Raw genomic sequence first — 24,628 nt, 5'->3', positions numbered from 1 at the left:
TTCTAGATGAAGGTTAAAACTTGACGGCAGTTACCCTGTACAGGAGAGGTGAGTCGGAAGCAGGGCGCAGTTGGTCTGTGCCGGGTTGCGCTGGGCGGGGCGGCGGCCGCTTACCTGGACAGGTGGCGCAGCACTGGCCGGCGGCGGGCGGCAGCGGGTCTCGGCAGGGCGCGTGGCAGCGGATCTGCGACTCGGTGACGATGCCCGCCTCGCAGCGGAACACCGTGCACGGGTCCTTGGCGTCCCGCCACTCGGAGCCGCTCGGGTGCTCCACGCCCTCGTGCACGCACCCTGCACACGGGTCCGGGGCTGTCAACACGGCTCAACAGCAGGCGAAAGTCCACAACACACAGCGAATCAGCACTACAGAGCAAGGAGGCTCGCCTCTCGTATCTCTGTTCTAGGCAGGGTACAACAAAAAGAACTGGCAAATCTTTCAGGAAACATTCTTCACCCATAGAGCACTAAAACGTGTTGTATGGATATGGGTCCGGAAACACTATATTTCTATGTGATTCTTGAGTTTCCCCCGGCGTATTTGATAGTCAAAATATCCACGGGTGTGCTGCCGGTCTATAGTGTCCAACGGGCACAATATTTCGGCGATCATACATGTCGCCATCATCAGGTGAACTGACGGACTGAGCTCCTGTGAACGTGCCGGCACGGAGATCCGTACGCTATGGCTGCCATCGAAATTCGCACCAATGACGACCTCATAAACCGTGACTGTGGCTATAATCTTAGCAAGGCTTGGGAACCAGCGATTGGGTTAATCAAGAGTAAATCGAGCAAACGTATAGTTGTGACGACCACGGCGGACAGAGCCATCACACCGACGTCATCTCAGACGCCGTTGCAATCTGTTCCACCGCGCAACCGTGGCGCGGGGCGCGGACGGCGGAGGGAGCGCGCCGCGGGCGGAGGGTATTTAAGTCGGTCGCCGCCGCGACCGAACCCAGTTCCCTCTGAGCAGCCATAGCGTACGCATTTCCGTGCCGGCACGCTCACAGGAGTTCAGTCCGTCAGTTCACCTGATGATGGCGACATGTATGATCACCGAAATATTGTGCCCGTTGGACACTATAGACCGGCAGCACACCCGTGGATATTTTGACTATATTTCTATGTTAGAGCTCATTATCTCTTCATAATCACATGCATCGAGCGAAACACGCAGAAACAAAACTTACCACCGTTACATGAAACGTTTTCTTACATACCAAATGCACGAATACGTCCGACCTCCTGTGAGAATCTCTTGAGTAGCGAACGGTAGTATAATGGACAGGGACTGCGGATAGGTAGCGGTCGGTGGGAGTGTGGATAGGCCATGAGGCGTGCCGAGTTAGTCGGTGCAGTTGCGATAACGTTTTGTTCCGGATGGCGGGTTCGCATCCCAGTTCGGTACACATTTTCGCTCGTCGCTGCTGATTCCGCTTAATGTCCCGCTGCATGTGACAGCAGTGATCCCCCTTAAATTTACATATAGTGATCGAAATATCCCCTTCGTTCCGTTATTTACAATGTACAGTAAGCTGTAGTTCTTGGTTCGCCGCCGTGACGGATGGATAGGTAGCTCGACGCTCTCCGGAAACCCATTGGACTTCCATGTGCGGGTGCATCTGTAAACTCTTGTGTACGGAACCCCGGTACAAGGTGTACAGAGTCTTCGTGCCCTTATTGTGGAATGCAGTGAAACAATACGCAGATTTCCAGGGATACATCAGGGCGCCAGAGATCCATTGCGACAGCAGACTGATGGAAGTATCCTTGCTAACGGAAGGCATTTTGAACATTTCGTTTAGAAAAGTGTTTCGTACTGTGGTGATACACTACTGGCCATTAAAATTCCTACACCACAGAGATAACGTGCTACAGACGCGAAATTTAACCGACTGGAAGAAGATGCTGTGATATGCACATGATTAGCTTTTCAGAGCATTCACACAAGGTTGGCGCCGGTGGCGACACCTACAACGTGCTGACATGAGGAAAGTTTCCAACCGATTTCTCATACACAAACAGCAGTTGACCTGCGTTGCCTGGTGAAACGATGTTGTGATGCCTCGTGTAAGGAGGAGAAATGCGTACCTTCACGTTTCCGACTTTGATATAGGTCGGATTTTAGCCTATCGCAATTGCGGTTTATCGTATCGCGACATTGCTGCTGCCGTTGGTCAAGATCCAATGACTGTTAGCAGAATATGGAATAGGTGGGTTCATGAGGGTAATACGGAACGCCGTGCTGGATCCCAACGACCTCGTATCACTAGCAGTCGAGATGACAGGCATCTTATCCGCATGGCTGTAACGGATCTTGCAGCCACGTCTCGATCCCCGAGTCAACAGATGGCGACGTTTGTAAGACAACAACCATCTGCACGAACAGTTCAACGACGTTTGCAGCAGCATGGACTATAGGCTCGGAGACCATGGTAGAGGTTACCGTTGACGCTGCATCACAGACAGGAGCGCCTACGATGGTGTACCCAACGACGTACCTTGGTGCACGAATGGCAAAACGTCATTTTTTCGGATGAATCCAGGTTCTGTGTACAACATCATGATTGTCGCATCCGTGTTTGGCGACATCGCGGTGAAGTGGGTATTCGTCATAGCCATACTGGCGTGATGGTATGGGGTGCCATTGGTTACACGTCTCGGTCACCCCTTGTTCGCATTGACGGCACTTTTAACAGTGGACGTTACATCTCAGATGTGTTACGACCCGTGACTCTACCCTTCATTCGATCCCTGCGAAACCCTACATTTCAGCAGGATAATGCACGACCGCATGTTGCAGGTCGGGTACGGGCCTTTCTGGATACAGAAAATGTTCGACTGCTGCCCTGGCCAGCACATCCTCCAGATATCTCACCAATTGAAAACGTCTGGTCAATGGTGGCCGAGCAACTGGCTCGTCACAATACGCCAGTCACTACTCCTGGTGAACTGTGGTATCGTGTTGAAGCTGCATGGGCAGCTGTACCTGTACACGTCATCCAAGCTCTGTTTGACTCAATGCCCAGGCGTATCAAGGCCGTTATTACGGCCAGAAGTGATTGTTCTAGGTACTGATTTCTCAGGATCTATGCACCCAAATTGCGTGAAAGTGTAATCACATGGCAGTTCTAGTATAATATATTTGTCAAATGAATACCCGTTGATCATCTGCATTTATTCTTGGTGTAGCAATTTTAATGGCCAGTAGTGTACATTCTATTCCTTTGTGTTTCGCACGATTCATGTGTTGAGCTCTAACATGAAAATAGAGCAATTCTGGATGCATCTCTATGTAACACATTTTTTCCGTCCATAGGTAAGGAATTTTTCCTGAAAGCTTGGCCATACCGTTTTGTTACACCCTGCATTTTATTTCCTGCCACTGGCCAGTTTCGATAAGACGGCCGTTTCCAAGCTATCCTAGAGGACATATCAAACAAGTTTTAAAACACGAACGTAATCAAGATTAAAAACAGAAATACCAAAACTCTAAGTGTGAAGCGAAACGATATTCAATATCAGATGATAAAATGATTACAAACTATACTAATGCGCGTATGATCGATCTTAATATGTTGTCCATTCTTACACGTGGTCAAAGTAATCCACGTGCGCTTCCTTTGTTCATCAGACCCTATACAGGGTGCTTCACAATTCCGGTTAGAGGCTTCTAACGGTTGCAAAGGGGACTTGGTAGATAAAGTCTTAATAAGGAACTCATGTACGGAAATCTACCGTTTAGATGTTTGAAGATCGGATCAGTTTCAAATCTCCCCCTTCACGGCACGCATATGGCTTATACGTCGAGTCCTGGCCTGTGTGCTCTACAGGAGGCCACGACACGGCTAATGTTTGGAGGACTCGTCGTCGGGTGCTATTCTACGTGACGGAGGGCGTCCTTTTCGAAATCGACAGTGCGGTGCGTCCATGGCGCACCACGGTGAGTCAACCCCTCCTAGCTGCGGACGCCCGTTTCTCGCAGCCATTGTTGTAGCCGGACATCATATGTCATAATTACAAAAGAAATTGGCGACAGTGCCCTTTTCTCAGTGTGGTGTGCATACCGTGAATAGAGAGGTCTGAAACTGACCAAATCGTCGAAGATTTGATGTTCAAACGATACAATTCCGACATGGGCTCCTTATTAAAGCCTCATCTACTAAGTCTCCTCTACAATCCCCAGAATCATGTAACAGGAATTGTGAAACACCCTGTACAGTGCAATGCAAGTTAGTGCCGATATAAGCACGAGATCAGTCAACAGTGATCTGTAGCAAAGACTCTTACCAGCAGGACGTGTGCAAATAATGAAGGCCAAACACCAGAAACTGGTCGCCTCCACATGCCTCAGCACACTCAGTGAAATCCAATGTACTCACTCGAGCGCAGGTGAGTCCACTTTGGCAACAACACCAGCATGTTTACTTCTGGGCGGGAAATGAAATATGTCCTGCCATAAGTGCATGTGTGTAACCTTTAAACTTTTTATCATGTGGTATTGTACATGGGTTCTTCTCATTCTTAGATATTTGGTATATTTTGTAATTTTTATGTAGTCATGTGACTGTGTGTGTTTTGAAAGATTCTTTGATGTATTTTGTAATAGACCATGAAAATAGTTGTGCTATGAACACTGGCCAAGAGCATAAAATAAAATATAGGACAGAAATAGTACTTCTGTGCAACATCAAGGAGTTGTAGAGCGTGCCTTGAGAACACAACTGAGGGTAGCAAACCATGTTCGAAAGATAGTAAAGGAGAACGCCTGCCCCTCCGTCAGCAAACGTGTCAGATAGTGAGTTGTGACGCTGACGCCCCTCTGCCTGCCAGTCCACGCTGTGTTGCTGCGACGGGCGTGGACGTGTCAGGTGCCATCTAACGTCCTAACGTCCCCGACACATACTTGCGGCTCCATTAAGGATAGTTTACACGACGACATTAAGTTGCGAAGCTGATATCGTGTTCTGCAGTGGACCAGTCGTTCCCAACCTTTCCGAGCTCAGTTATCCTAAGTTCAATGAGATACTGGGTATTACAACCTCCTCCCCCCACGTCATCATCAACATTGGCACCTAACTACACTTTAGAGTGAAAACTAACTGTATTTCTAAAATAACGAAAGATGATTGCTATTTAGTTTTTGTAATGTCTTTCATTGAACCACGAACTAATGAGTCAGTGATGCAACTGACATTGCTTATTTTTAACAACCTTTTCTTGTAGAATATTGAAGCAATTCTCAGTGCATCGCGAGTGCTACCTCCAATTACTTCTCAGAAAAGAAAGTTCACTATTCGCATTGAGGGAAGACACTTGTTGTAAAATGTGCTTCCCCTGCACCACTCCTCTTCCTAGCGTCACTTGCTTCACCCACACAGACCGCCCGCATTTAAAATAAACCACATTAAAATGTGTACACTATGCTGAGGCCTACTTTTGTAAATTACTTGATCGGTCGACTCCTTATTATGAACTGGCAGAAATTGAAAGAATTCAAGCTACCAGTGATTTGCGTCTGACCACTGCACATAATAATAATAAATAATATAGTGTAGGCCCTACAGCAGCGTAGTAGCCATTACGTACGTGGATTGCCCAGAAAGTAATGCACCGCATTTTTTTTCTCAGCCGAAAACAATGGTACGAATGCGAAACGTTACGTATGTATTATGTGAAGTCTCCTGGGTGAGCGCGCCAAGTTTCAGTCACTTCTGACAGATAGCGTAGCTGCAGGACAGTTTCAAAATGGAGTCTGTAGGTTATGTATGTTACAAGCAACGTGCCGTCATTGAATTTCTCACTGCAGAGAAAGAAACTGTGTGGAATATTTACAAACGCTTGTGCAAAGTCTATGGAGCGTCTGCTATCGACCGAAGTACATTAGTCGCTGGACACCGAGGGTGAGGTCATCAGAAAGCGCTTCGGCGGAGCTCCGCGATTTGCAGCGGTCGGAGAGACCATCCACGGCTGTCACACCTGACATGTTGCAGCGAGCTGATGTTATCATTCGCGAGTTTGGGCCATTAAAGGATGGCATTCGTGGAAGGCATTTTGAGGACGATGAGGAGGTGATTCCCACAGTGAAGTACTGGCTCCGCCACCAGGACAAGGATTGCTATCAAATGGCTCTAAGCACTATGGGACTTAACATCTGAGGTCATCAGTCCCCTAGACTTAGAAATACTAAAACCTAACTAACCGAAGGACATCAAACACATCCATGCCCGAGGCAGGATTCGAACCTGCGACCGTAGCAGCAGCGGGATTCCGGACAGAAGCTCCTAGAACCGCTCGGCCACAACGGCCGGCGATTGCTATCGACAGGGCACACACACCCTTGTTTCGCGCTGGATGAAGGCCGTAGAACGGGATTTGAGATCACTTGGGAAAATGGGATATATAGATAAAACACCATTCTTTCGTGTGTGTAGTTCTCATTATGTTCAATAAATAATTATTGAAGAAAAAAATACGGTGCATTACGTTCTGGGCAACCCTGGTATTTGTTGCCGTGCTGTCTGTTATTTCGTTTATTCTTTTGAAGTGAATAATGAACTAATTTCTGGTCCACAGTGGGAACTACCTACAACTCGAAGAAGACATATTCATGGGATATTTAAGCATATGTGAAGCACGTATCTGTGTTTTACTGCCATAGATGCGTGTTTCAAAGTACTTAGTATTGTGTGCAGAGGGAGGAAGATGTTTATACATTCGTTTCGCACGCTGTAATCTCCGCCACATTTCGTCACAGTTAAAGCATGTATTGGAGAAAAAAATGTAATTATTGGTAACTTAAGTAATCAGTATTACAGTCGTACGAAATACTGATAACAGAAATGATCTTTTGAAAATAAATTAGTTTCATTATAAACAAATAGCTGAACCATTTTGTATTTACTCCACAGAAAATTACATTTTACCCATAGCTGTAAATACTCCCAGGTGGGGTGCTGTGCTTGCAGCGACACGAGTGCACTCTTCAGTTTAGGCATTTTGTGAGCATCAAAATCGTCTCTGAAGTGTAAATTCTGGCAGCTGCACGAGTAGTGACAGAGTTAATGCTCGTGTACATGAAATAAGAGATGTGCTTTGAGTTCGTGGTTGGCTTAAAAGAAGACGTCAGCTCGGTTTTTCAGCGACTTTACTGCAAGAAATTGTTGTGGAAGATCCGAGAAGCTATTTCAGCCATCTGAGAATTTCATCAGAACAGTTCACTTTTCTTTTTATGGTGCGACAAGGAAGAAAGATACCTTAATGCGTGAGGCACTGTCGCCAGAACTGAAATTGCAATTCACGTTGCGTTTTCTGACAAGCGGGGATTCGTATTCGTCTTTACAGTAGGTGTTGCCTGTTCCACGGTCAGACATTTTACTGGCATTTGGTTTTCGTAATTCATTAGTGTATGTCTTGCTAGTGAAATGATTTTTGCTCTTCATCTCAGAGCGTGTCTGTCCAACCATGTCCAAGTCACGCAGGACGGCCCCAAGTGCAGCAACACGTTGCTTCTTGCTCTTGTAGACTGCATCATTGAAACCCCACAAACACCCGTGCAAGCAGTAGATGTCTAAGAAGCGAACGATTTGCTGCGTTCCTCGCTTCATATTTAACATTATATAGACACAACCCACAGAACAGCTGACGTCAAACCACGCACGACTAATAGTTGGAACAAGCTGATACAGTTCAGTTTCGCCAGTGAGCTGCGCAACCGCACGCCTCACATAAGCAGTGGCCAATAGTTCAGTTTCGAAACTCGGGTTCGCAACCAGTTTCATCGTGTAAACCAGGCTTTACGAGGAGTTCTGTATGCGCTCCGTCAGCGTTGTAACTCAGTTTTGCTGCAGTGTGGGTGGCCTAGCGACAGGCGTTACGCTACGTGATTTGGACATCAATAGCGCCGATGGATGGGCGTTCCCGGAAACGGTCTGCTATCCTCAGTTTGTTCTCAAAGGCACCTTCTACAGCCCCTCAAATTTTCCGGCATACAGACAAATGCTGCTCATCACATGTTTCATCCAATAACCATTGTCAACGAAAAACGTCGGTTTGTTTTGCATTACAAGCAAAATGTCTTTTTAAGTAGAATATTATGTTCTTGCACGATAAAAGTAAGACTTTGCCAATCAGAACTTGGACCATTGTTTCAGCAGGTTTAAATTTCGGTCGGTGATTTTTCACTTTTGTCTCTTAGTAATGTGTATGCAACACTGAATTCTTACGTTACTTTGATCTTATTTACAGATTTGTCGAGGGCAGTACCCGAAACGACGTAATAAATGGACATATATTAAGCAATATGGACGGCGTGAATCGTAAAAGAAAGTGTAACAAAGGGTTGTAGCCGATACTTAACTGTGAATTGCAGAGTAATCAAATAGATGTAGATGGGGCTATACCCATTAAAGTTTAGCGCCAAGTTTAACTGTCCAGCGAAGGCGCCGTGCACAGTGTACAAAGGATGGACAGAAATATGGAAACACCAAAAATACAACATATTATCTTGCCTAATACGGTATAGGAAAACTGCTGGCATTCAAAACAGAATCCAGAGCTCTTGGAATGGATAAATACAGGCCATGTACTGTTTTCAAAGGAAACTTACTCCATTATTCCTGCAAAATATTTGTACTTTGGGGTACCGCTGGATAGCGGTCACGCACCCTTCTCTCCAAAGCAGGCAACAAAGGCTGCAAAGGATACTTGGTGACTATGGCGTCCAGGGCAGATGCGACAGTTCATCCTCGTGCTCATAAAAGTAGACTGGGACGATGTGAGCTGTGTGACCATAGGTCCTGGCGGCTTGCAACACAGCATCACCATTGCGGAACAAACATTGTGTCATGGGATGGTCCTCATCAGCCAAAATGGTCACATAATCCATGGCAATAAGGTGAGCTTGCAGAGCAGCCATTGGACCCATGGGATTTTTGTCCAAATAATTACCGAATCTACGCTATGTTTCATCACTGGGACGTAAACTCGGCCAAAAGTTGGAAACCGTCTCAAACAAGACTCATCCGGCCAAATGACATTCTTCCATTGCTTTGTAAACCAGGTTTTAAGGCTTGGGCATCTCGTTTTCGTGTTACAGGGATCTGAATCACTGATGAATGGATCTGGAACTCCAGTACGCCCTGGAATTCCCTGCTTATGGAGCCGCCTTCGTGTTGTCTTAGTACTGACTGGGTTCGAGAGTACGACATTGAGTTCTGTAGTGACTTCTGCAGATGTCGTCTCCTTATTTTGCGTGAGTCGTGACTTCAATGTCAGTCGTTCATGATCACTCAACACACATTTTCGTCCCCGTTGTGACTTACCAGGTTTAGAAGTATGAAACCTGAATTTCCCTATAGATGGTGCTAGCAGTCAGAGCAGGGCCCGTGAGACCACGTCTATAGCGCCATCTGCTTCATGTAATGGCTGACGACGAATGTAAACACACAGCAACCCAAGTTCCATACATCGTTATCTGTTTCAAACCCGTGAACATGTTGCGTTTCGCGCATACGTACTACGATTTGCGGACAGCATTGGTTTTCCGTTATCATTTGAAGAAAACTGTTGCAGAATCGCATCGAATGCTTGTCGAAGCTTTCGGTTAAACATGCTCTTCGGAAAAAATAGTGTTTCGCGTGACTCAAAAAATTCGAAAGTGGTGATTTTGACGTGAGAAATGACGAGTGCACCGGTTGCGCTGGGTAGCCGTGCAGTCTTCGACGCCTTGCCACGGTTTGCGTGGTTCCCCCCCCCCCCCCCCCCCCCCGCCCACCGTCGGAGGTTCGAGTCCTCCCTTGGGCACGGGTGTGTGTGTTGTCCATAGCGTAAATTAGTTTAAGTTAGATTAAGTAGTGTGTAAGCCTAGAGACCGATGACCTCAGCAGTTTGGTCCCATAGAACTTACCACAAATTTCCATTTCCGACGAGCGCGGGAAACTACCAGGAAAGTTCGAAGGCAACGAATTGCAGGCGATATTGGATGACGATGATACTCAAACTCAACAGGAACTCGCGGAACAATTGAATGTGACGCAGAAAGCCGTTCTCGTCGGTTGAAAGCTATGGGAAAGGTGCAGAAAGTGGGAAAATGGGTTCCGTGTGAACTGAATGAAAGACAGCACGCAAATCGAAAGACCACTTGTGAAACGCTGCTCGCCAGATACAAAAGAAAGTCGTTTCTCCATCGAACAGTGACAGGTGATGAAAAATGGATATATTTTGAGAATCCTAAGCGCTGAAAATGATGGGTGAATCCAGGCAAACCATCGACATCCATTGCAAGACCAAATCACTTTGGAAAGAAGACAATGCTCTGTGTTTGGTGGGATCAGAAAGTGTCTTCAATTATGGGCTGCTAAAACCTGGTGAAACCGTTAACACTGATCGCTACCAACAGCAAATGATCGACTTAAATCGAGCATTACGTGAAAAAAGACCGGAATATGGAAAAAGGCAATACAGAGTCATATTGCTCCAAGATAACGCCCCATCACACAGCAAAATGGGTCAGGGAAACGATCGAGGCGTTCAGGTGGGAAATACTTGGGCATGTGGCTTATTCTCCAGACTTGCTTCCGTCCAACTGTAATTTATTTGCATCACTGGGACACGCTCTCGCTGAACAACGCTTCAATTGGTATGAAAATGTACGAAAATGGCTCGTTGACTGGTTTGCTTCGAAAGAAGAACTTTTTTTGCCGTGCATTCATAGGCTACCGGAGAGGTAGGAGGAATGTATAAATAGCAATGGAGATTATTTTGAAGAAAATATTGTTTATCAGTTGCAAACAACACACGTCTAATTATTGCAGCTAAATTCCGGTTTCATACTTCTACACCTGGTAGAGGAAGAGCCTTTTCCACTTTCCCTGTATGCGATATACACTACTGGCCATTAAAATTGCTACGCCAAGAAGAAATGCAGATGATAATCGGGTGTTCATTGGACAAATATATGCTAGGACTGATATGTGATTACATTTTCATGCAATTTGGGTGCATCGAACCTGACTAATCAGTACCCAGAACAACCACCTCTGGACGTAATAACGGCCTTGATACGCCTGGGCATTGAGTCAAACAGAGCTTGGATGACGTGTACAGGTATAGCTGCCTATGCAGCTTCAACACGATACCACAGTTCATCGAGAGTAGTGACTGGCGTATTGTGACGAGCCAGTTGCTCAGCCATCATTGACCAGACTTTTTCAATTGAGAGATCTGGAGAATGTGGTGGCCAGGGCAGCAGTCGAACATTTTCAGTACCCAGAAAGGCCCATACAGGACCTGCAACATGCGGTCGTGCATTATCCTGCTGAAATGTAGAGTTTCGCAGGGATCGAATGAAGAGTAGAGCCACGGGTCGTGAAACATCTGAAATGTAACGTCCACTGTTCAAAGTGTCGTCAATGCGAACAAGAGGTGACCGAAACGTGTAACCAAATGGCAACCCATACCATTACGCGGGTGATACGCCAGTGATGACGAATACACGCTTCCAATGTGTGTTCACCGCGATGTCGCCAAACACGGATGCGACCATCATGATGCTGTAAACAGAACCTGGATTCATCCGAAAAAATGACGTTTTGCCATTCGTGCACCCAGGTTCGTCTTTGAGTACACCATCGTAGGCGCTCCTGTCTGTGATGCAGAGTCAAGGGTAACCGCATCCATGGTCTCCGAGCTTATAGTCCATACTGCTGCATCCGTCGTCGAACTGCTCGTGCAGATAGTTGTTGTCTTGCAAACGTCCCCATCTGTTGACTCAGGGATCGGGACGTGGCTGCACGATCCGTTACAGCCATGCGGATAAGATACCTGTCATGTCGACTGCTAGTGATTTGAGGCCGTTGGGATCCAGCACGGCGTTCCGTATTACCCTCCTGAACCCACCGATTCCATATTCTGCTAACAGTCGTTGGATCTCGACCAACGCGAGGAGCAATGTCACGATACGATAAACCGCAATCGCGATAGGCTACAATCCGACCTTTATCAAAGTCGGAAACGTGATGGTACGCATTTCTCCTCCTCACACGAGGCATTACGACAACGTTTCACCAGGAAACGTCGGTCAACTGCTGTTTGTGTATGAGAAATCGGTTGGAAACTTTCCTCATGTCAGCGCGTTGTAGGGGTCGCCACCGGCGCCAACCTTGTGTCAAAAAAAATGGTTCAAATGGCTCTGAGCACTATGGGACTTAACATCTGTGGTCATCAGTCCCCTAGAACTTAGAACTACTTAAACTTAACTAACCTAAGGACATCACACACATCCATGCCCGAGGCAGGATTCGAACCTGCGACCGTAGCAGTCGCGCGGTTCCGGACTGAGCGCCTAGAACCGCTAGACCACCGCGGCCGGCTGCCAACCTTGTGTGAATGCTCTGAAAAGCTAATCATGTGCATATCACAGCATCTTCTTCCTGTCGGTTAAATTTCGCGTCTGTAGGACGTCATCTTCGTGGTGTAGCAATTTTAATGGCCAGTAGTGTATATATCTTCGATGTGGTGCCTCTTGAAACAGCAAACACAGCTGTTTCCATACTTTTCTCCACCCTCTGTACACTGCACTCGCCATACGAGCACCATCAATTCGCACACCTTCGATTTCACTTAGCTCGGAACAGGGCAATCGCAACTACACAGATCACCTTTCTGACCACAACTGGCGCTTGCAACGTACCGAGGACCTTTCCTGGCTAGTATCTGCATTTATGTTCAAGGATGCATTTCTCGCGGCGTGTGTCCATATTTTTGTGCAGCCCCTGCAACTTGCGGACAGACTGGAAGCTGTACTCACCCTTGCAGATGCGCCGGCAGCAGTTGTTCCTGGGATCGTCGACGAGCACGTGGCAGCCCTCGTGGCTGGGGCACTCCTGCGGCTGGCACTGCACTCGCCCGTTCTGGAACACAGTGGTGGAGCGCCTGCTTACGTTTACGGTCTGACAGCGACTGCAGCCTGTCTGCGGCATCTTTACTGCGTCTTTACACAACTACACAGGCTGTTGCAGGCGGATCAGCAGATAAAGAGTGGCCGAAATAAAACTGGTTTGGCAAATATTTCATGCGGCTTCAGGTAGACAACGAAAGTTACATGTCCCGCACCTGGGAGTAAAGATCTACTGGTAAGTTGAGTTGCCTACCTTGTGGTGCACGAAGTATTTGCCAAACCAGTTTTATGAGTATGTTTTCGATCCTGTATTTTAACGGATGATAGTGTAAACTGTTTCGAATAAAACATTCCAGACAACATGTGCCCAACTGTTTGTTATTTAGCTGCTAAGCAAAGCCGAATCATTAAGTTCAAAATAGATTTTCATAAATTCCACCTGCAACTTCAATGCGCCTTCTAATTCTCTTAACATCACCACGAGTAGCTCTGAGATCGTCTTGGCGTTCTTCTATGAGGGTAGAACTACTCTTGATCCGATTAATACGTCTCTGGTGTTTACTTTTTCTTTGTAGAGTTCGCCTTTCAACCATGCCCGTAGCCAAAAATCTAAAAAGGCAAGTTCGGGAGAACTTAGTGGCGAAGAAGCCTAACCATCATTACCTATCCAGCTTCTGCGGAAAGTTAGGTTTAGATTGTATGTTACCTGACGACTAGAATGTTTAGGATCCCCTACATTCTGGAAAAAAATACCCTCCTTGTAGGCAAAGGAACCTCTGCCAATAACGACGTAAGCAAGTTTCCGAAAAGACCTAGGCAATGGGACTCCGTACGACGATGTGGAAACGCAACAGCCTCAATCAACTGATTATCTGCCATTCTACGCCACACATTTACAGAGAAGTGTACCTGAAAATGTGTATCCACAGAGGCGTTCGTCAGATCACCGATGTGAGTTACGAGTAATATCGGTACTTTGAAGAGTGACAATGCCTTAAGCAATAACAGTATTAGTGAGATTACTCGGTGATTGGAAAAGTAACCAACAACAAAATTCCAATCGTTTACCTTCATCTCCTTCTAACTATTCCTATTGAATCAGCCTGTATTTAACTCTAGGTGACTATTAATAGATAAAAATAGCTACGGAATGAGAACTGCCTACACTGAGGTGACAAAGTCCTAATATCGTGTCGCACCTTCCTTTGCCCGGCGAAGTGCAGCAGTTCGATGTGGTATGGAGTCAACAAGTCGTTGGAAGTTCCTTATAGAAACACTGAGCAACGCTACCTCTACACCCGTCCATAATGGCGGAAGTGTTGCCGGTGCGGGGTTTTGTGTACCAACTGACCTCTCGATTATGTCTCATAAATGTTCGATGGCATTCACGTCGGGCTATCGGGGTGGCCAAATCGTTCGCTTGAATTGCCCAGAATGTTCTTCAAACCAATTGCAAACAGTTGTGGCTCGGTGACATGATGCATTGCCATCCATTCTATCGTTGTTTGGACACAGGAAGTCCACGACCGGCTGCAAATGGTCTCCAAATGGTTGAACATAACCAGAATCCAGTCCATTCCTTGTAAACAGAGCCCACACCATTATGGAACCACCACCAGCCTGGACAGTGCCTTGTTGACAACTTGCGTCGCTGGCTTCGTGGGGTCTGACGACGATAGAAGGCAAAACATTTAAACCGGTGCTCGCACACAGCCTACACCTCTCGAATAGCACCAAGATGGCCACTGAGTTTAAAGTCCGCAACTTATGGACGAGACACATTCAATAGTGTCACATGCCTTCACTGTGCGAGACACTGCAGTCACGTTTGGGATTGTATCAAGGACACTAGCGCAAAATCTTGTGATCAGGAACTTTTCGCCGCAAACTGTCATCCCGATGCCGGTCAAGGACAGTACAAGGGGTGACAATTTCTTCTTGCACCAGATTTAGAAACTGCTCATTGTTGTGAAGGGGGCACCAACTTGGAAGCTGTACGCTAAATTGTGACATGAGAGTCCTCCTTGATTGTATGTACTAAAATTGAAAAACTAGAGCCGTTTTTACGATGTTGTTTATTATATGGCTACCAGTTTCGGTGCTTCAGTGCAGCATCTTCAGGCCTTAACTGACGCTGAGGGGTTAAATCCAGTCATACACACGTCTCGTCAGTGGCCAATATCTATGAACTGGTTTTCGCAGACCACCGGTAACAACGATGTTCTGTCTCCAACCGTCAACTACTAGTTGATGGCTACTAGTTGATGGCTGGAGACACAACATGATTGTTACAGGCAGTCTATGATAACAAGTTCTGCAACTAGTTGATGGCTAGAGACACTACATCATTGTTACAGGTAATCTGCGAAAATCAATTCATAGATGTTGGCCACTGACGGAACGTGTATATGACTGGAGTTAACTCCTCAGCGTAAGTTAAGGCCTGAAGATGGTGTACTGAAGCACCAACACTGGTAGCCGTACAACAAATAACGTCGTGAGGGCGGCTGTAGGTATTCCATTTTATTACACGAGTGAACAGTCGAGATCCGTCAAACCTCGTATCAGACACTTCAGACAATGCATGTGAAGAAATAGTTACATCGAGTGGCAAAAGAACAATAGTACATCGCAGAAAAGAAGGAGAAACATGGTGAACAGGGTAAAAAGGTCGGAACTCAAAATTGTGCTGATATGTAATAAAGCGGTAGTGCGACCTCCAGACGAGATGAGAGGAAACGCAGATCACAGGAAATCGTCCCACTGATGATGCCTTGGAGCAAGAAAAAGGCGAAACGCGTATGGGAAAAATAAATTAAGCGTCAGCAGGAAAAGACGGTTTTATTTACAAAAGAAGTATAAATGTAGAAGTAACTTCAGGCGTTCCCCAGGACAGTGTGTTGGGATCGTTTCTGTTCATGTTGTATATTAATGAACTTCGGGACACTATAGACAATATAAATAGCAAAGTCAGAGTTTTCAGAGTTATCGCTGTTGTCTACAATGAAGTATTGCCTGAAAAAAAAAAAAAAAAAACTGCAGAAATACTCAGTCGGATCTTGGTTGGAATTCAGAGGTGTGCGAGTGGTTAAATGTTCATAAATATAAAACGAAAATCGTAGAATACTATTTATTTGAGTCCCGGTTTTAGGATACTCTGGAAGTGCAATCAGTTTGCAAAGGAGATCACGCAGAAAACACTCGTGCAGCCAGTCCTCGAGTACTGCTAAAAGTGTGTGGGGTGCAACCAAACAAGAGTAACAGGGGAAACTGAACGTTTGGTCACACGTTTGTTTGACCGATGGAAGTGTCACAGCGGTGCTGAAGGAACTGAAGTGTCAGACTTTTGAAGACAGGTGCAAACTAATTCGAGAAAGTTTCAAGAACCAACTTAAAGTGATGTATCTAGGAATATACTACAAACAGCTTTGTATCTCTCCAGTAGCGGTTTAGATTAACGATTGCGCTTGGAGGTGTTTAAGCAATCATTTTTTTTCGGCGCTCCATGCAGGAGTTGAACGGGAAGAAGAACTAACAAGTGGCGCAGTAGTAAGTATCCTCTGCCATGCATTTCACCGTGGTTTGCAGAGTGTGGGTGTAGATGTGGACTGTTTCTTATTATATTCATGAGGTGCTGTCGAATTTGTGGAAGCAGAAGTCTCTATCGTTTCGTACAGGCCGTCTAAAAAGGAAGGAAGATTTGATTTATAGTCCCGTCGACATCAACATCATTAGAGATTGAGCACAGCTCAGATTATGTCAAGGATGGGGAAGGAAGTCGGCCGTACCCTTTCAAAAAAATGGTTCAAATGGCTCTGAGCACTATGGGACTTAACTTCTGAGGTCATCAGTCCCCTAGAAATTAGAACTACTTAAACCTAACTAACCTAAGGACATCACACACATCCATGCCCGAGGCAGGATTCGAAGCTGCGAACGTAGCGGTCGCGCGGTACCAGACTGTAGCGCCTAGAACCGCTCGGCCATCCCGGCCGGCGTACTCTTTCAAAGGAACCATCCCGGCATTTGCCCGGAGCGATTTAGGGAAATCACGGAAAACCTGAATCTGGATGGCCGGACGGAGGTTTCAACCGTCGTCCTCCCTAATGCGAGTCCAGTCTGCTAACCACTGTGCCCCCTGGTTCGGTAGTCCGTTTAAAGGGGTCGTCTTCACGCATCCGGTTTGTACGCGACATGTTCCTCTAAGGAGGACATTTATTCTCCTCATGTGAGGAGATCTGTTGTAGACTGCCATGTATTGACGTTCAGTTTGTTGATGGTTGACTCCAGAAGTACGAAATTCTCTCCGCAAGAATGCCTTCGCGCTTCAGTCTGGAAACGCGCGACCGCTACGGTCACAGTTTCAAATCCTGCCTTGGAGCATGGATGTGTTTGATGTCCTTATGTTAATTAGGTTTAAGTAGTTCTAATTTCTACGGGACTGATGACCTCAGATGTTAAGTCCCATAGTGCTCAGAGCCATTTGAACCATTTTTTGAATGCCTTCACCTCTGGAATTTGGTGTAGCTGTGGGTGGACGCCACTTCGACCTCGACCCTGGGCGTTGACGAGGCCACGGGCCCGCCAGCTGCTGGCCCGCCTGCAGAGGCGTCGTCGCCTCCGTGGGCCAGGTCGCCCCCCTCAGCTCGTCAAGGGAGCCCAAACTGCGCGGCCGGGCTTGTCGCGGTTGTAATCTGATGAATTATGTGTAATCGCCGGCCATTATGGTGTTTCCCCGTGTTCCGCATAACTTACGCGGGTGGCGCGCGCGGCATGTTGATGAGGCGGGGACGGCGCACGATCGGCCGGCCGGTCGCGACGGCGGCGCGCGCGACCCGCGCAGCCTGTCCGACCTGACGCCGCGATGCTTATCCAGCCGCGCTCGCTCACACGCCAGCGACTGCCCGCCTCCCGCCGACGGCTCTTGGCGGGACGCTCCACCAGTATAGGCGGACGGCTGGGAAACAGTTCGCTACTAGCTAGCCATATTCAAGCGACGCAGCTCTTGAATGAATCTCTCATTCTGCACCACTGCGTTGAGCGTATCATACTATCCGGACAGCCATTTGTAGTGCGGATTGACCTCAACATACCGGGTGATAATACACTACTGGCAATTAAAATTGCTACACCACGAAGATGACGTACTACAGACGCGAAATTTAACCGACAGGAAGAAGATGCTGTGATATGCAAATGATTAACTTTCAGAGCATTCACACAAGATTGACGCCGGTGGCGACACCTACAAGGTGCTGACGTGAGGAAAGTTTCCAACCGATCTCTCATATACAAACAGCAGTGGACCGGCGTTGCCTGGTGAAAAGTTGCTGTGATGCCTCGTGGAAGGAGGAGAAATGCGTACCATCACGTTTCCGACTTTGATAAAGGTCGGATTGTAGCCTATCGCGATTGCGGTTTATCGTATCGCGACATTGCTCCTCGCGTTGGTCGAAATCCAATAACTGTTAGCAGAATATGGAATCGGTGGGTTCAGGAGGGTAATACGGAACGCCGTGCTGGATCCTAACGGCCTCGTATCACTAGCAGTCGAGATGACAGGCATCTTACCCGCATGGCTGTAACGGATCGTGCAGCCACGTCTCGATCCCTGAGTCAACAGATGGGGACATTTTCAAGACAACAACCATCTGCACGAACAGTTCGACGACGTTTGCAGCAGCATGGATTACCAGCTCGGAGACCGTGGCTGCGGTTACCGTTGACGCTGCATCACAGACAGGAGCGCCTACGATGGTGTACTCAACGACGAACCTGGGTACACGAATGGCAAAACGTCATTTTTTTCGGATGAATCCAGGTTCTGTTTACAGCATCATGATGATCGCATCCGTGTTTGGCGACATCACGGTGAATGCACATTGAAAGCGTCTATTCGTCATCTCCATTCTGGCGTATCACCTGGCGTGATGGTATGGGTTGCCACTGGTTACACGTCTCGGTCACCTCTTGTTCCCATTTACGGCACTTTGAACAGTGGACGTCACATTTCAGATGTGTTACGACCCGTGGCTCTAACCTTCTTTCGATCCCTGCGAAACCCTACATTTCAGCAGGATAATGCACGACTGCGTGTTGCAGGTCCTGTACGGGCCTTTCTGGATACAGAAAATGTTCGACTTCTGCCTTGGACAACAGATTTCCCTGGTCTCTCACCAACTGAAAACGTCTGGTCAATGGTGGCCGAGCAACTGGCTCGTCACAATACGCCAGTCACTACTCTTGATGAACTGTGCTATTGTGTTGAAGCTGCATGGGCAGCTGTACCTGTACACGCCATCCAAGCTCTGTTTGACTCAATGCCCAGGCGTATCAAGGCCGTTATTACGGCCAGAAGTGGTTGTTCTGGGTACTGATTTCTCAGGATCTATGCACCCAAATTGCGTGAAAATATAATTAGATGTCAGTTCTAGTATAATATATTTGTCCAATGAATATCCGTTCATCATATACATTTCTTCTTGGTGTAGAAATTTTAATGGCCAGTAGTGTAATTAAACGCTGCGCGGGGTAGCCGCGCGGTCCAGGCGTCTTGTCACGGTCCGAGCGGCTTCCCCCCGTTGGAGGTTGTGTCCTCCCTCGGGCATATGTGTGTGTGTGTGTGTGTGTCGTCTTTAGCGTACGTTAGTTTAAGTTAGATTACGTAGTGTGTAAGGTTAGGGATCGATGACCTCAGCAGTTCGGTCCCATAAGACCTTACCACAGATTTCGAGACACAATTAAACTCTACCTATTTAACACTTTATAATACGAAAACTAATTACCGTACGAGTACCAAACTTGGTAGCATTACTGTCAACGACATGGGGAACAGAAATGATGCAGAGTCACTTCAATTGAAACACTTTTAATTTGCTGCTACGGTACATCATACCATTACATATCGGTACCAAACGGGGTCAATACGCCGCCCATCAGTGATCAGAGGTGCCTGAAAGCGCAGGATTGCATACTGGACAGCAGAACGAAGCATGTCCGAAGGTATGCTGGCTACCTCTCTTGAGATGCTGCGCTTCAGATCACCACAAGTGTGAATGTTCCCCTGGTGACCTGTCCTTCCCACAACCAGAAATCACAGAGAGTCAGATAAGGCGATCATGCCATCCAAGCATTTGGAAACTATCGACTGATAATTCTATCGTTTCCAAACGTTTTTCGGAGAAACACATGAGCTACACGAGCGATGTGCGGTGGGGCCTCATCTTGCATGAAAACTGTTGAGCTATATACGTCTTTCTCCAGTAGGACGGGTATGGCATCATTGAGGAGAATATCGCACTAACGCTGGACAGTCACACTGCACGTCTTTGGTCCTTCAGAGCCGCCCTGCTCAGACTGCGCCAATGCTGAAGGTAGCCACACGTTCACCATTCGCAGATCATGCACAGTGACTGGGTGAAGATCCCCACACTCGGCAATTTTGTGTGTTGACCTCATCCGTCAGAGAAAAATGAGCTTCGTCTGCCCATAGGAGGATCCAGGGTCATTCGTCGTCAACTTCAAACCTTGCGGGAAAGTGAAGAGCGAAATCAACAGGTCGTTGTGCCTGCTGTAGTGCAAGCTGCCGTACGACATGGACCTTGTAAGGATATGATCTGAGAACGGTTCGAAGCACCTTCCGTACAGTAGAACACGGGATGTTCAACCATCGTGACACAGCACGCGCACTTCCTGACGATCGGCAATTGCGCTCAGCGTTGTCTGCCTTAGCAACAGCGATCTCATCAACCACACGTTGTGCAACCGGTCGTCGGTCTCTTTCCGGAGTCGAGCCCAGTTCTCCAGCTGATTCGAACTTCTTCATCATGCCCTGCACAGCAGGTGGAGAAAGAGGACCTTTCCGTAATCCTTCCAGCCAGCATGTTCTCGAAGTGCAGCTGCAGGATTACTATTGGTTTGACAATAGAGCTTCATCAATAACACGCTGCTCCTTTTGTCCAAGCTCACGTTGACACGTCAACAAGTGCACTACGACAGGTCAGGTGTGTGTGAGACTATGAATCACAATGAGTGATCACGGCATCTTGTGGCCGTAGTTGGAACTGGACGGTTGCGCTGTGATTCATGGAAATCGTGCACCCTGTACTCTGGACATTAATGCTACGAACTTTGGTGCTCGTACGGTAGTTAATTTCCATGTTATAACGTGCAAAATAGGGAAAGTTTAATTATAGCCACTCGGTACCACGAGATGCGGACCCGTCACTACAAAACGAGGCGGTGAGTATTCTGTTGTTGGTACAGAAGCGTAGCAGCAGAATGGGTCGGTCAGGAGAGGTCAGTGACCTCGGACGTGGACTGGCCATTAGATGTCACCTGAGTAACAAATCCACAATGGACATTTCAACCGTTGTGAAGCTTCCCAAGGCGACTGTCAAAGATGTGATTGTGAAGCGGAAACGCGAAGGAACGAGGGCATCTAAACCAAGGCCAGGCAGATCTCATGTACTGAGAGAGAGGAACCACCGATCGCTGCTAAGAGTCATCGTAAAAAATCGCATCAAATCAGCGTACACAGTCACTCACGAATTTCGAAGTACTGCTACCAGGAGTCAGCTAGCACAATGACTGTACTTAGGGAGTTAAAATGATGCAAATGGCTCTAAGCACTATGGGACTTAACATCTGAGATCTTTAGTCGCCTAGAACTTAGAACTACTTAAACCTAACTAACCTAAGGACATCACACACATCCATGCCCGAGGCAGGATTCGAAGCTGCGACCGTAGCGGTCTCGCGGTTCCAGACTGAAGCGCCTAGAACCGCTCGGCCACCCCGACCGGTGCGGATAGTGTTCACGTGTCCGTCTGTGAGGCATAGTTCCTGTCCAACTGAGTGCGCGGAATGAAACTTGCAAACACTTTATGCCCTGGAATCGACGTCCTCTGTATACCATCCTTGCCAGCTGCCCAGTGAAATTACGCTGTAGTGCCATACATTCATCCAAAGTCCGCCAATGCTTATAATTTTGCATTTTTCGTAGATACCTGTATGAATACCGATTTCTGACAAATTTACGCAACCCTTTCGTAGTGCGTTGCTATTTTTGTCTTAGAATGTAATACTGACTGATTAAGAAACATTATTAGAAAGTTATGGTGTATATTTATTCACGAGATGTTACATTGATAATTTGTGAAATTTAAGAAGAATGTGAATTTCTTCAGGTGCTACGATAATATAGCTAAATAAAAAGCTGATACGTGGGATGAAATACTCTCATATAGACAAATCATTATCGAGATAATTAACGTAAATAGTCTACGTACGAAAGAGTAATATATCATACCATAAGGACGATTTATAGCGGTATCTCAGTTGACTATGTGTCTTTATATCTTTATAGATGTTTTGTTTTTGTTCGTTTGCAGTTTTCATTGTGTATTGTGCACAAAAATTGTGTGTGATGTTTAACATGTTGATTTTCTGCACAAGTGGACACAGGAAAGTCGTAAGTAGGACTTATTTCGAAATTTCGCCATTGACTCTACGAAAAATGGAGGGTGATTTTTCGTATTACAGTAAGAACAATAGAACAAGGCGAAACCTCACACATCGAAAACTTCGCGGATGAATGGCATATAACATCAAAAACGCAGCTGAAAATGGGAATCATCTGCGGAAACATGTCGTGCAAAATATAAATAAATAGAAAATCGCAGCAAAAAAGTTATTTTATATAAAAAAACTTTATTAGAATTGTATCTTAAGTGTATGTGTTGAGTGAGATGGGTGGGTGTGTAGTGTGGCGTCATGTTTTGTGTTATATGAATGGAGCAGGGCAGGACGAAACACGGTGCCGGTACACGGCCTACTCCTCTTCAGTAACATCAAGGGGTCTGAAGAGCTTAACGCCCCCTTGCGACGGACAGGTCACCTCCAGCGGTGAAACGCGCCCTGAGTTCACGAGACTCTGCGGAAGGGTCTGGCATTTAATCCGAGACATTTGCGCAAAAGCTGGTGGTCAGGAAGTTTGCGCTGCCACCTCTCCTCCATATACAGGCCAAATACTGGTAGCAAAAATTTCCCCCACCACCGTCATTACCACCACTACCACAATCACCAACAACAAGAGGAACAACAACAACACCGGGATTCGAACCGGCTACCTCCGAATAGAACGCCACCGCTCAGGTGTGCGTTGGGGACATCAGGTGTGGAGGTAGGTAATGTCCTCGATGACGGAAGTATAATGCTCGTAAAATCAATAGTGGGGATATCAGCTGAAGTGACTAGCTACATTAAATCTTAATTTGCTTTGATACTCATAACAATCACTGTTAGCCTTAATGCATACGTGTTTAAAGAAGAAAAAAATTCTTGTAGTATACTGTGGTTATTTTACTGCTTTGGTGTCGTGGGTGTAAAATTATACAACTGGCTAGTTCCGAACCCTGCGCAACCGCACTGGCGCGGGTTACCGACCTCGACTTGTGGAAGCTGCTGGGCAAACTGTAGCCTCGCTACAGTCGCGAGCTGGTCCAGGGGCCACGCGCGTGCTGAGTGGACCGTTAGAGTGCGCTCGTGGCGACGAGCAGGACGGGGCGGGGGGGGGGGGGGGGGGAAGGGCGACGGGGGCGGAGTGACCCCTGGACTAGGCTGGCCGCAGGCGCCCACACCTGCCGGCGCCCGGCGTGGCTGTGCAGACGCTGCCGCGTCACGGCGCGCGCCCCAGATGTGGGTCAAGGACGCAGAGGTTGCGCGCCTGGTTCCGGGTGGGGCGCCACAGGCGGGCGGTGAGAGGGAGCTGGTGGGGGGAGGGGGGGGGGGAGTGCAAGCAGGCCGGCGCCAGGCCTCGTTGTTTCGTGGCCGGCGGCGAGTGCCTCAACAGACCGAGCCAGCGGCGCGCGCGGCGCCATCTCGCTCAAGAGGGCACGGTTGTTGGTCCCTTGTCGGGCATTAGTCTCCCCTATAAGTGTGTCGTTGCTGCGAGTATACCCTCTAGAAGCAGAGCCGAATCAGGTGTATGCTACTGGGAAATGAGACATTGTGTGAAAATAGGTGGTGACCTTGAGCGGTCAGATGGACCAGAAACGGACGACGCGGCGCCGCTTACGAGCAGCACGAGCGTGCAACTCACGTACCTCGGATTCCAAATTGCCTCCGACAGCCTTGTGGGATGTGTCGTAGTGTGGAGGATGGCCTACTATGCAGTTAGGAGTCAAGCATCCGTTGTAACTCGAGTTCCAGTCCCTGGGGACTTGTGGCAGGCAATACGTCGTGGGTGGAGCTGTCCAATGAGGAAGCACGACCACGTATCAAGGAGTCACTCCCGGCAGACGCCTCTCTTGGCGAAAACATGGCGAATAACTGATGGGTCAAAGCAATGGGCACACTGCACCATTGCTGCTCGTTGCTAAACCCGACGTCTTTGCTCCCATTAAACACCGGGGTTTTCCTGTACAAGATACTGCAACCCGCCCTCCACTGTACAGTAGTAGTACGGGGCAACGCCGAAGACAGTAGTTTGGATCGTCTACAGTGAGTCCAAAACCGAGTTCTGACACTGTCATTACGCCTGCCTCGGGATTTCCTATCGATGAAACTGCACCAGGCAGCCGGGACACCTGTGGTCTGCGAGAGATTCAGGCGTTACGTCGATTAATTGTAAGAGAAGTCCAGAGTACCTCGCTACCGATACATCCTGCGACCACACAAATGCTGTGGAGAGGGGGGGGGGGGGGAGGCTGCACTCGTCCCTTCCAG

General features: G+C 47.5%; 1 protein-coding gene across 1 annotated transcript in view; it reads right to left on the bottom strand.

Moving 5' to 3' along the window:
- LOC126163065 (BMP-binding endothelial regulator protein) overlaps nt 1-24,628 on the bottom strand; it is a 703,775-nt gene that overhangs the window by 53,702 nt on the left and 625,445 nt on the right. Inside the window, exons 4-5 of the mRNA XM_049919968.1 lie at nt 12,812-12,914; nt 115-291 (exon numbers count right to left, since the gene is read on the bottom strand). Of these exons, the coding sequence (XP_049775925.1) occupies nt 115-291; nt 12,812-12,914 (280 nt within the window). The remainder of the gene's footprint in view (nt 1-114; nt 292-12,811; nt 12,915-24,628) is intronic.

This window comes from Schistocerca cancellata, chromosome 2 (assembly GCF_023864275.1).
Source record: "Schistocerca cancellata isolate TAMUIC-IGC-003103 chromosome 2, iqSchCanc2.1, whole genome shotgun sequence".
Classification (NCBI taxonomy): Eukaryota; Metazoa; Arthropoda; class Insecta; order Orthoptera; family Acrididae; genus Schistocerca; species Schistocerca cancellata.
This window is presented reverse-complemented; position numbering and strand designations above follow the sequence as displayed.